Source organism: Microcaecilia unicolor, chromosome 4 (genome assembly GCF_901765095.1).
Source record: "Microcaecilia unicolor chromosome 4, aMicUni1.1, whole genome shotgun sequence".
Lineage (NCBI taxonomy): Eukaryota > Metazoa > Chordata > Amphibia > Gymnophiona > Siphonopidae > Microcaecilia > Microcaecilia unicolor.
The window spans coordinates 185,742,820-185,756,596 of NC_044034.1; the positions used below are offsets into that span (position 1 = coordinate 185,742,820).

The window sequence follows — 13,777 nt, forward strand, 5'->3', positions numbered from 1 at the left end:
TATGCTTTTAATAAGTCCTGGACTAGGCGAAGCGGGTTGGCGTCACCCACCTGTGAGAATACATAACCCTGCTTGTCCTTGGAAAGTTGCTCATCGCCTTCTAAATATCCATGGTTAGTGGCTAGTGTATTGTGCAACATAGCTGGTTAGGCGCGGCTGTTTAGTGCTTAACTGGCTATGTTCAGCAGTTAAAATAGGCCACATAAATAGCAGGTCTATCTTTAACCATTAAAAAATTTAGCTCTGCCTGCACCTGGCTGAATATTGGGCCCCTTGTTTATACAAGCTGGTGTCCCTATTCATTGGAAAAAGGATCCTTTTTCCATGAAAATGTTTTGCAGGAGACAAGCTAGGAGACATATTGGAGACAGAGGTCAAATTCGATCTACACAGTGTGCACTGTATTATTCCTAAGCTATCAGTAGCATGTTAAACCCGAAAATTAAATCATAGTAACGTGGAGGGGCATAATCGAACGTCCCCGGCGAAATAGATCGCCGGCGATCTATTTTGGCGGCGGCGCAACAGCTGGCCGGAACCGTATTATCGAAAAAAATGGCCAGCCATCTTTTTTTTCGATAATACGGTTTAGCCCGGCCAAATGCCAGAGTTCGCCGGGTTTGAGATCGCCGGTTTTGTTTTTCAGCGATAATGGAAAAAAATGCTGGCCATCTCAAACCCGGCGAAATCCAAAGCATTTGGTCGTGAGAGGAGCCAGCATTTCTAGTGCACTGGTCCCCCTCATATGCCAGGACACCAACCGGGCACCCTAGGGGGCACTTCTAAAAATTTAAAAAATATATACAAATAGCTCCCAGGTGCATAGCTCCCTTACCTTGGGTGCTGAGCCCCCCCAAATCCCCCCCAACCCACTCCCCACAACTCTATACCATTACCATAGCCCTTATGGGTGAAGGGGGGCACCTACATGTGGGTACAGTGGGTTTTGGGGGGGTTTGGAGGGCTCAACACTTAGCACCACAAGTGTAACAGGTAGGGGGGGTGGACTGGGTCTGCCTGCCTGGAGTGCACTGCACCCATTAAAAACTGCTCCAGGGACCTGCATACTGCTGTCAGGGAGCTGGGTATGACATTTCAGGCTGGCATAGAGGCTGGCAAAAAAGTGTTTTATTTTTATTTTTTTTAGTGTGGGAGGGGGTTGGTGACCACTGGGGGAGTATGGGGAGGTCATCCCCCATTCCCTCCGGTGGTCATCTGATCAATTGGGGCACCTTTTTGAGGCTTGGTCGTGAAAATTAAAGGGCCAAGTAAACCCGGCAAAATACTGATTAACCCTGCTTTTGTTTTTTCCATTATCCGCAAAAGCCGTCATCTGGTATTTATTTATTTTTATTTTTTATTTTTGTTACATTTGTACCCTGCGCTTTCCCACTCATGGCAGGCTCAATGTGGCTTACATATTGTATACAGGAACTTATTTGTACCTGGGGCAAAGGAGGGTTAAGTGACTTGCCCAGAGTCACAAGGAGCTGCCTGTGCCTGAAGTGGGTATTGAACTCAGTTCCTCAGTTCCCCAGGACCAAAGTCTACCACCCTAACCACTAGGCCACTCCTCCACTCCCATGCCTGCCCATGTCCCGCCTTCGCTTCGCCGCCGACACACCCCCTTGAACTTTCACCAGCGCGGCGACGGGAAAGCGGTGATGGTGTCAAAAACACCGCTTTCAATTATACCAATTTTGCCGCTTTTGCGAAATCGCCGGCCATCTCTCGATTTATGTCGGAAGATGGCCGGCGATCACTTTCGAAAATAAGCCTGATAGTAACATAGTAGATGACGACAGAGAAAGACCCGCACGGTCCATCCAGTCTGCCCAACAAGATAAACTCATATGTGCTACTTTATGTGTATACCTGACCTTGATTTGTATCCGTCATTTTCAGGGCACAGACCGTAGAAGTCTGCCCAGCACTAGCCCCGCTTCCCACCACCGGCTCTGCCACCCAATCTCTGCTAAGCTTCTGAGGATCCCTTCCTTCTGGACAGGATTCCTTTATGTTTATCCCATGCATTTTTTAATTCCGTTACCATTTTCATCTCCACCACCTCCCGCGGGAGGATATTCCAAGTATCCACCACTCTCCGTGAAAAAATACTTTATGAAAATGGCCGCATGTTGTAGACCACTATGGCAAGCAATCCAGTGCAGAATAAAAGAACAGGAACTTTACAAAAGCATCCATTGTGTACTGATCAATTCACTAGCATTACTAGATGTACACAGAATTGCATGGCTTGTCCAATGTCACAAGCAGCTGCAGTGGGAATTGACCTGAGGTCACCAGGATCAAAGCCTGCTGCACTAACCATTAGGCTACTCCTCCACTCATTTGAAACCAGGTATAAATCCTGGTACACAAGTTGGGTGCAGATGCCCTGAATTCTATAAGACTGACCCTCCCATGGTCACACCCTTTATGCAAATCAACATGGAAACACTTAGGCGCTATTATATAAATGGGTGCATACGTGTATTTTTGCACGGATCTGCCATTTCTACCTCATTTAGGCACCTTGCAGCTGTTAGAACACTTTCTCATGCAGAAAATGTGGCCCAGAAGTAGTGCCTAATGTTCTGTGCTGTATATAGAATTTCCCCCCATAGCGGCTGCATATCACTACAATATGATAAATAGGCATTGCTGTCAATGTTCTGCCTTCTCTCTACCCAGGCACTAAGGGGCAATTCTATGAAGTGGGTGCTAACACTTAGTAGAGAATCCACAAACGTGGAGAATGCAACGAAGTCCCACGGATAGTCACAACACAACAAAGCAGTGGGTAAAAAACCAGGAGTTCCAGAGTGGAGGAGTGGCCTAGTGGTTAGGGTGGTGGACTTTGGTCCTGGGGACCTGAGGAACTGAGTTTGATTCCCACTTCAGGCACAGGCAGCTCCTTGTGACTCTGGGCAAGTCACTTAACCCTCCATTGCCCCATGTAAGCCGCATTGAGCCTGCCATGAGTGGGAAAGCGCGGGGTACAAATGTAACAAAAAAAAAAAGATGAACCAAACTTTATTAATCAGTATATTGACTCGACACAACGTTGTGTTTCGGCCAAAGGGCTAACACTTATACAACATTTACACTTGTTTATGACTCAAATACCAGCACACACACACATATGTGTGTTTACATACTCCTGTAAATGAGGAAAATCCACTCAGTGCCATTCTGTAAGTACAAACATATCTTACATAGGATGTACTGACAGGCAGATGTACACATGGATAGCTGCCTGGGCAGGAGGAAGAGGGTGTGGTTGGAAGCACACGCTGCAGGCAGCATTTGAAGGAGAGAGACAGAGCACAGAGGGGGGAGTATACATAGACTGGAATTCCTTGGGTAGTTGGTAGATCCTAAAGTATGAGGAGCACATGCAGGCTGAAATTCCTTGGGTATTGAATAGACCCTAAAGCATTAAATCTACCAGGAAGGTAAAGAGGCTGGGAGACAAAAGCCTTTGGGAAAGTTATTGCAGCCTAGAGAGAGAACCTGGAAGAAGGTTTGGGCTGGGCAAACACAGGCAGGCTGAAATTCCTTGAGTACTGAATAGACCCCAAAGCATTGAATCTACCAGGAAAGGTAAAGAGGCTGTGAGAAAAAAAGTCTTTGGGAAAATTATAAAATAAGGCATCAGTTTGAAGATGATTGCAGTGAGGTGAGCTCCGCAACCACTCCGAAATTGCCCTCCCGCTCGGCCCCAAGACCGGTCAGTCAGCAGCTTGTTTTGACTGGACGGAGGCATCCAGACACCTGGCTTCTCACCAGACTTCTAGGGGAACCAATGGGCGCCATTGATGCCGGCACAGCACAACCGAGGGGAGCTCCCTACCACCCTGCACGGAGGCCTAAGCTCTGACCTCGCTGATCCCGAGGCTACAGAGAGCCAGGTGAAGAGCCAGAGAGGGGTGCAGAAGGGCAGCGAACCCTCCCAACCCAAGTGGAGACAGAGAGTTGGTGAGTGGTGCCGAGCGATGGAGACAACTCCTGACCCATGCAAACCCGGGTTGTAGCACCAGGGACGATGGCCTGCAAGCCACACCGCAACACAACCCCAGAGGGCTAAGGGAGATCCAGGGGAATGAGCTGACCTTGTCAACAGGAGGAGTCCTTTAGAGTGGAGCCGGCAGGTGGAGCCAGCAGCACTGAGCGCGCGGACCACATACCTAGGGGAACTGCAGTGTGGACCGGGTAGCGGCATAGACCAGATGGTGAGCACAAAGTGCTGAGCAGTATGGTGAATGAGGTACCCCACAGCTGATTGGATTTCATGCCTGAAGAGACAGTTGAGGAGAGAGACCTAAAGAGAGGAACCCTCCATCACAGAGGGTGAGTCTACCGGCAGCTAGGACTGAACACCAGGGAACAGGAGTAGAAAAAAAAACCAAACAGAAAGGTACCGAGAGGAAATCCAAGTCAGGACCAAAACAGGACTCCTACATGCATAAAAACACACACTAAAAAGACCAAAGGGGATCTCCTACATTACACACACACATGCACCCATGTGCTAAAAAAAATGAAGGAAATTGACAAAAAACAAGGGTAAACAAATAGAGGAACCCACATAAGGTCACAACAAGGACCCTCACACCTGACAGGAGAGCAACTAGAGGGTCCCCATGAGGATACTGTACCAAAACGCAAGACAGAAGAAAAACCAGAGGGTCCCTACATAGGGTCCCCACAAAGACTCTGTGCCTAAATGTCCTATAGGCAAATAACAAAAGGGTATCTAAACAGGATCCACTTTAGGACTTCTGACAGGCAGCTCACTGCGCCCAAATGAACCGTAGAATGGTAAGCCTAAGAACATGGGCTACCTCTTACATGATAATAATATGGATAACAGGGATACTAGCGGCAGCACCAAATGAATGGAGCAAAATCCCCATATGTATCATTGATAAATGAAGACCTCACCAACAATTGGAAGTACCAAAATACAACCCTCACAACAAACTAGAGTCAAAACCAACAACCAACAACAAAAAGTCAAGTCAGAACAACACACAAGATCACAATCCAAAAATAGACAGACCACTCAGAGAACTGCAGACTATCAAACACAACAAAATCAGTTACGATACATACACCCAGATACCCACAGGATATATACACGCACGATCAGCAGTCAACAAAACAGACATACTTAGAGACTGGATCAAAACAGAAGAATTAGGATTACTATTCATAACAGAAACATGGCTACATCTAGAAGATGACCCAATACTGCTGGACCTATACCCTGCAGGATACAAAATGATGCACATAAACAGGAACAAAAAGAAAGGAGGAGGAGTCATAATAATATACAAGTCAACTTTCACCATTGAGACTGTCACTGAAATTTATCCTCAGAGATTGAAATCCTGGCATGCAAAATCATTTACTTAACACTAGCAGGTCAACTATGTATCATACTGTTCTACCGAAACCCAGGCAGCTAGACAAACAATCAAGATGATTTCATGGACTTTGTATCAAATACCTGCACAAACCAACAAAATGTACTACTAATTGGCGACATCAATCTCCACCTAGACAAACAGAATGACACTAACACCAAAACCCTAATCAACTTCCTAAACCAAAGAAACTTCACAACAGCACAAGGCACCACATCTCACACAAAAGGCCACCTATTGGACTTGCTAGCCCACGGGTTACCAGCAAACAACAATCACACAATAGAGAACCACAAATGGGAAGAAGTACCAGGGTCAGATCACAGCAAGCTCATTTTTACACTACAATGGAAAGTGAACAGAAAGAACAGAAAACCAAGCTCACCACATACACTCAAAACCAGAGGGAAGGTGGACAACCATACCTTCTGGAAAACAGTGTTGACTGAACATAGCAACCTAGAACAAAGACATTCACTTTATCAGGAACTGGGATGAAACATGCAAAAGACACTGGACAAAATAGCTCCACTTAAAACAAAAACAAGAAATAAACAGCACCCTAGACCCTGGTTCAACAAAGAGCTATATTGTACATGAAAAAACTGTTCAGGAGACTAGAAAAAAATGGGCCAAAAATAAAACAGAAATAAACAAAGACACATGGAGAAAAGCTATAAGAACATACAAACACAATATAAAGAAAGCCAAAGCGGAACGCTATAACACATACACAAACCCAGAACAGAACAATACGAAAAAAATATTCAAACTCATGAACAACTTACTGAAAACACAGGACACACTGGCATCAACTGACACACCACCTTTAGCAAACAAGCTAGTGTAACACTTCAAACAAAAAATAGCAAAGACAAGATCCAACCTCAGGGACCGCAAACTTCCATCAAAGACAACATACAAGATTGCAAAACCAACAACACCCACACCATGACAGACAGAATTTGGTCCGCATTTGAACCACCCAAAATGAGCACAGTAAAAACACTATTGACTAAATATGCACATGCTAAACGTCGCATATACTCACATCTCGATACTTTCAGCCCACTGGAAATATCTTCAGTTTTGATTGGGAACCCATCATTTTCAGTATCGTGTGTTGCCTTTTAGCATCTCATCAGCTCCCAGGGTCTTCACCAAGTGTCTAGCGGTAGTAACAGCATCACTACACAGACTGGGAGTCCATGTGTTCCCGTATCTCAACGATTGACTGGTGAAGAGCATCTCGGAGGGCGGTGCTCGAGAGTCCATGTGGATGACTATTCGGGTGCTCAAGATACTAGGATTCATTTTAAACTACCCCGTCCCATCTCCACCCTGTCCAGCAATTGGAGTTCATAGGAGCCCTGCTCAGCACATAGAATGTTTGAGCCTACCTTCCAGAAATGCGGGTGAAGAATCTTGTCTCGCTTATGTCCAAGGTTCATGCCTCTCAGCAGGTCACAGCTCGGCAAATATTGAGGTTGTTGGGTCACATGGCTTCCATAGTGTACGTTACACCCATGACACGTTTTCACTTGAGATTATCTCAATGGACCCTGGTTTCTCAGTAGTATCAAGCCACGGGGCATCTGTCATCCAAGTGTCCCTAGAGCTTGTATGCTCCCTTCAATGGTGGACAAACTTAATCTAATTTGACTCTGTGACTTCCATTCAAACTTTCTCAACCAGAAAAATGCTGCTGCTGCTGATGGATGTATCTCTGCTGGGATGGGGAGCTCATGTAGCCATATGGCTTCATGCTCAAGGTAATTGGTCCACCCAGGAAACAAATCTTTAGATCAATCTCCTGGAGCTTCGGGTGATCTGGAAAGCTCTATAGGCTTTCAGAGATCGGCTATCTCACCAAATTGTTCTCATCTAACTTTTCTTGGACTAGAAATTTGTTCAGGGCTCTTAGGTCTAGGATGGCACATATCCCCCCCCCCCCCCCCCCATCTTCATCTGCACTAGGAAGTATCTGGAATAGAATTCCTGCCCTACTTCCCCTGATGGAATGGGTTTGACCGCATGGGCCTTTAGAAGGGTGGAGAGTTCCTCTGCACGTATCTGCCTGTGCTGAGAGCTGAATGAATGAGCTCTCAGTGCGCAATTTGGAGGTTTGTCCCCCCCATCCGCCAGCTGCTGCTGAATAGAGTGTTCAGAAACATACAGCCATGAGAGTCTGCGCATTACTATACATTGAGCAGAGATCCTGGATGCCACATCAAAAGTGTCATAAGTGCCCCTGGCCAAGAACTTTCGACATGCCTTCTGCTGCTTGACCAACTGGCAAAAAGACTAGGCGTGTTACTGAGTGAGCATGTCAACCAAGTCTGACAGCTATTACACTGAATTTTGCAAGTAGATGCTCTTAAAGAGCTGGTAGAATTGTATACAAGAGATTAGAATTGAAGCCTGGTACATCTTCCTCCTATAAGAATCCAGGGTTCTATCTTCTCTGCCTGGGGGTGCCGAGGCATAATCCCTGGAACTCCTGGCTCTTTTGAGAGCAGATTCCATTACCATGAAAATATGAGACAACTGAGGCCTATCAAAACCAGATGTACAGTGGATTCAATACTGGGTGTCAATCTTCTTGGGTATAACAGGGACCAACAGAGGGGACTCCTAGTTCCTGACAGGGACTTCCTTTTGGAGAGGTGCAGTCACATCCTCCTTAAGAGGATCTTGAGCATCTTCGTCCTGGGCTCATGCTCCACTTCCAAAGGAAATGGAATTGCCTCAACCATTTCCTTTACAAAAGATGGAAATGAAAGGCTCTCCGACAGAGACTGTCTCCTTTCAGGTGGACGAACAGGTTCAGAAGGAATACCATAAGATTCATCTGAGGAAAAGTATCTGGGATCCTCCTCTGAATCCCATGAGTGCTCCTCTCAGACAATATCTCCCTATGGGACTGCCGAGACTGAACCTGCCTTGGTGCTGAGGAACTATGTCCTCAACAGCAGTGTCGAGAAGTTGACTCCTGCCTTGACTCTGGTGAAGCTTCCTCCACTGACACTGAGGATGTGCTGGCTTGGGTGACAGTCGACACCGGGGCCGCAAGTGGCACCAGCATTGGAGGCCGCACCACAGGCTGAGAGCCAGGCGGGGCCACAATAGGAGGTAGAGTAGGTGGAAGCACCGCCGATACTGATGCACACCATTGCATAAGGTCATCCAGCAGCTCACGGAGCAAGGTCCAGATGCGCTCATCGAGGGCTGACATTGGGAAAAGCTGGGGTGCTGGCTGAGGCACAGGTTGCAGAATCGCTGGGGTTGACGTGGAAGCAGTATCTCGGCTGCTTGGAGACAGGTGCATTGGCACCTCCTGTGTGGAGGGGTAGCGATCCTCCCGGCACTAACGCTTCTCGGGTGTAAAATCCTTCGACACCCCAGAGCTCCCAGCACCATGCATTGAAAGTGACCGATGACGATGCTTCTTGGCCTTCTCCTGAAGCATGTCACCAAGGCTCCTCGAAGCTCAAAAGAACTACGTCAAATGTTCATGCTGCCTCAGGGTAGGGTCCGACGATGGACTGTTCCGGGGGACCTGCAAGCAGGAGGACTCAAGACAGGTGGAGACCCACTCGATGCTTCACTACTCCCAGTGTCTAAGGGTCTAGAAGCAGCCATGCTTACCAATGCTCCCGATACCGGTGCAATGCTCAATGTCGATACTTATGCCTCCGACCTCCATGCTGATACTGACGTCAAGGAACCGGACTTGGCTCCAAAACTCCTCTCTCTTTGAGCCTCTTGGGAAACCTGGGTCCTCTTCTTCATGTGAAGACAGAGAACACAGTTAGCAGGGCTATGGTTGGGCCCAAGACACTGTAGACACCAAGTATGAGTGTCTTTTCCCGAGATAGTCCGATTGCACCAGGTACAACGCTTGAAGCCACTAGGAATCTTTGTGGACATGGACGGAAAAACTTCATCGGCTAAATTAAATGACTTGATGGTGCCTGAAAAAGGGGCAAGACACAGAGAAAAACAAAGGGAGAGACCCTACCAAAGTCATGGCCTAAAAGCGGCCCAATGATGATGGAAAAAATAATAAAACTTAAAACCGGGCAAAACGATTTTAAAATAAATTGAAGGAAGGGCACATAAAAGATTCCAATAAAAGGAGCCAAAGAGAGGATGGTAGAAAAATAGCCGGAAGGCACAAAATAGCTCTCAAAAACCGAGCGAGTGAGGACAGGACAAAAAAACAGCACCTTCTCACATGGGAAAAAAGAGAACTGAGGAGTCTGCATTTGCACGGCAGGTGGGAAGGTACTCACACATGTGCAGTGGAGCGCGGCTCATGCTCCACAAAGCTCTCGCTCTTTTACTATGGCAAATGCCGGACCGGGCAATGCAGATCGGCATCACCCACTTGTGAGAAGACAGAAGCCTGCTTGTAATCGGAGAAATAAATAAATAAAATAAATTATCTTAATTTTTAAGTTTAATTGTCAAAATCTCAGAAGGAGTTGCTAGGAGCTTCAAAGTTAATGGAAGGAGAGTGTGTGTGCGTGTGCGTGTGTGCATGCGTGCGCTTGTGTCTGTAAAACTGAAGCTTCACACAGGGCACCCTGTACTCTTGCATCAGCCCTATAAGCTTAAGAACATGACTTAGCCGATACATACCCAACAGTGAAGAACTGTCTCATCTCCTGTCTTCGAGACCTCATCAGTTGTTTGTATTCCCCAATACGCAGTTTCTTGCCATCCACAATGCAGGTGCGTTTTGGTCGGGGTTTGTACTTATAGTTGGGGTACTTCTCTAGATGAATCTTACTTAGTCGTGCCTGCTCTTCATAGTAAGGTTGTTTCTCTTGGTTTGACATAGATTTCCAACGTGAGCCTGCAAAGTATTGACATTATAAAAAGTTTAAATAGGTCAGTTTTTCACTTTAGGCATCAAGCAAACTGAAACATAACTATCAGCCAGAATTAGAAAAAGGTGCTACCATGCTACCACTCGCTAATATGCATTAATGTGTGTTATTTACTAAAGGTCCCATATTATGCAATAGGACCTATTTAATAATAGCTGTCTTGGCAGGGTGTGTTGGAGATTGGAGAAATTTGTGGTTCACTAAAGCCTGCATCAAGAAAACCAAGATAAGTGGTTGACTTATGAACATTACATGGAAAATTGTAAGCATTTTGATACATTTTTAGTGCCTAGAGAAAAAAATGGCCTAATGATTAGTCTGAAGAAGCAATAATGCGTAAATTAGTTTTTGCTTCATATATGATGGTCCTTAAAACATTTTCCAAATAGCTTGGTATAGAGAGTTTGAGAGTGGGGTTCTTTGGATATTGGCCTTTATTAAATGGGCATGACATATTTATATACAGTGGGGGAAATAAGTATTTGATCCCTTGCTGATTTTGTAAGTTTGCCCACTGACAAAGACATGAGCAGCCCATAATTGAAGGGTAGGTTATTGGTAACAGTGAGAGATAGCACATCACAAATTAAATCCGGAAAATCACATTGTGGAAAGTATATGAATTTATTTGCATTCTGCAGAGGGAAATAAGTATTTGATCCCCCACCAACCAGTAAGAGATCTGGCCCCTACAGACCAGGTAGATGCTCCAAATCAACTCGTTACCGGCATGACAGACAGCTGTCGGCAATGGTCACCTGAATGAAAGACACCTGTCCACAGACTCAGTGAATCAGTCAGACTCTAACCTCTACAAAATGGCCAAGAGCAAGGAGCTGTCTAAGGATGTCAGGGACAAGATCATACACCTGCACAAGGCTGGAATGGGCTACAAAACCATCAGTAAGACGCTGGGCGAGAAGGAGACAACTGTTGGTGCCATAGTAAGAAAATGGAAGAAGTACAAAATGACTGTCAATCGACAAAGATCTGGGGCTCCACGCAAAATCTCACCTCGTGGGGTATCCTTGATCATGAGGAAGGTTAGAAATCAGCCTACAACTACAAGGGGGGAACTTGTCAATGATCTCAAGGCAGCTGGGACCACTGTCACCACGAAAACCATTGGTAACACATTACGACATAACGGATTGCAATCCTGCAGTGCCCGCAAGGTCCCCCTGCTCCGGAAGGCACATGTGACGGCCCGTCTGAAGTTTGCCAGTGAACACCTGGATGATGCCGAGAGTGATTGGGAGAAGGTGCTGTGGTCAGATGAGACAAAAATTGAGCTCTTTGGCATGAACTCAACTCGCCGTGTTTGGAGGAAGAGAAATGCTGCCTATGACCCAAAGAACACCGTCCCCACTGTCAAGCATGGAGGTGGAAATGTTATGTTTTGGGGGTGTTTCTCTGCTAAGGGCACAGGACTACTTCACCGCATCAATGGGAGAATGGATGGGGCCATGTACCGTACAATTCTGAGTGACAACCTCCTTCCCTCCGCCAGGGCCTTAAAAATGGGTCGTGGCTGGGTCTTCCAGCACGACAATGACCCAAAACATACAGCCAAGGCAACAAAGGAGTGGCTCAGGAAGAAGCACATTAGGGTCATGGAGTGGCCTAGCCAGTCACCAGACCTTAATCCCATTGAAAACTTATGGAGGGAGCTGAAGCTGCGAGTTGCCAAGCGACAGCCCAGAACTCTTAATGATTTAGAGATGATCTGCAAAGAGGAGTGGACCAAAATTCCTCCTGACATGTGTGCAAACCTCATCATCAACTACAGAAGACGTCTGACCGCTGTGCTTGCCAACAAGGGTTTTGCCACCAAGTATTAGGTCTTGTTTGCCAGAGGGATTAAATACTTATTTCCCTCTGCAGAATGCAAATAAATTCATATACTTTCCACAATGTGATTTTCCGGATTTAATTTGTGATGTGCTATCTCTCACTGTTACCAATAACCTACCCTTCAATTATGGGCTGCTCATGTCTTTGTCAGTGGGCAAACTTACAAAATCAGCAAGGGATCAAATACTTATTTCCCCCACTGTATGTATTTATTTATTGGGCTTTATTAACCGCCTTTATGACAAGATTCACCCAAGGTGGTGTACGGCAGGTACAATTTAGCATAAAATTTACAATTTTGTTAACAGCATAACAATAGTAAAATAACCAATAAACATAAATACAAAAAATGAGGTAAACTTGAAAACAGTAAATTGAAACCTAATAATAGAATTACCATGAAACAGTATAAAAAATATATATATTTAACAGAACTGGAATTCAAATACCAGAGATATAATACAATGTTAGCATAATACTAATGATACACCCCATGCATTAAAACATTCAACTAAGATAGATACATGATGCTAAAGAGTTTCTACAATACAACGTATGTGCCTTTGTACCTTGATGGCTTATGTACCCCATTATAAAATTATCTTCCACTTATAAAAAGGGGAAAGGGAAAGGGGATGGGATTTGATATACTGCCTTTCTGTGGTTACAATAAAAGTGAATTATATCTTTTGTACAGGTACCTATTTTGTACCTGAGGCAATGGAGGGTTAGGTGACTAACCAGAGTGCACTAACCACTAGGCCATTCCTCCACTCTTAAATATCATATATAGGTACTTATTTGGTACCTGAGGTAATGGAGAGTTATACAATTGTATAATTGTCTTTGCATTTCTAAGCAATAATTTGCCCCACTGAAACATATTCTTACTGAAAAAACAACTACTTTTTTCAGTGATGTCACATAAAGTTAATAGATCAATATTGAAAAGAACTTATATTTTTGGAGGTTAATTTTATAATAGCTCATCTAGGTTTGGATTGTATGTGGGTTCCTGTTTGGGTTCTCGGTGGTTTTATAAAATTGTAACAGAAAAGCTGCAGAAATTATGACTAGAATGAAGCCATGGACATTTACATTGGCTTGGAAGACTACTGGATAGGGGTCATGGATGCCATTTTGAACCTGGGACCTGGACAGAGCAGGAGTGATTGGGGAATTGTATCTGTTTCACATTAGACACCAGGAACCCCTGGTAAGTGTCAGGAGTGAAATCAGAGGGTGGGGGTCATTGTGAAGGTGGTGATCGGATAGGGTATTTATTTATTTATTTATTTATCAATGTATTTATGCCCCACATTATCCCCACAAACATGCAGGCTCAATGTAGCTTACAAAACCAGAGAGAGAGAGAGAGTTCTCTGGGTGATATCAGAGACAAATTAGAAATGAAGAGCAAAAGTGCAAGAAAGAAAAGACACTTTACATAGAACGGTACAAAAGGATGGGTCCAACCAGAATCTACGTTTGCATGCTTGCAGGGGTTATAGTCCTACATAGGTCTTGCAGAAAATATTTGTGCAAACATATGAGTTTTTAGTGCCTTGCGAAAGAGAAGGTAGTCACTCAGACTGG

General features: G+C 45.1%; 1 protein-coding gene across 1 annotated transcript in view; it reads right to left on the reverse strand.

The window, feature by feature from the left end:
* SOX6 (SRY-box transcription factor 6) overlaps positions 1-13,777 on the reverse strand; it is an 802,914-nt gene that overhangs the window by 18,078 nt on the left and 771,059 nt on the right. Inside the window, exon 14 of the mRNA XM_030201055.1 lies at positions 10,077-10,293. Within this exon, the coding sequence (XP_030056915.1) occupies positions 10,077-10,293 (217 nt within the window). The remainder of the gene's footprint in view (positions 1-10,076; positions 10,294-13,777) is intronic.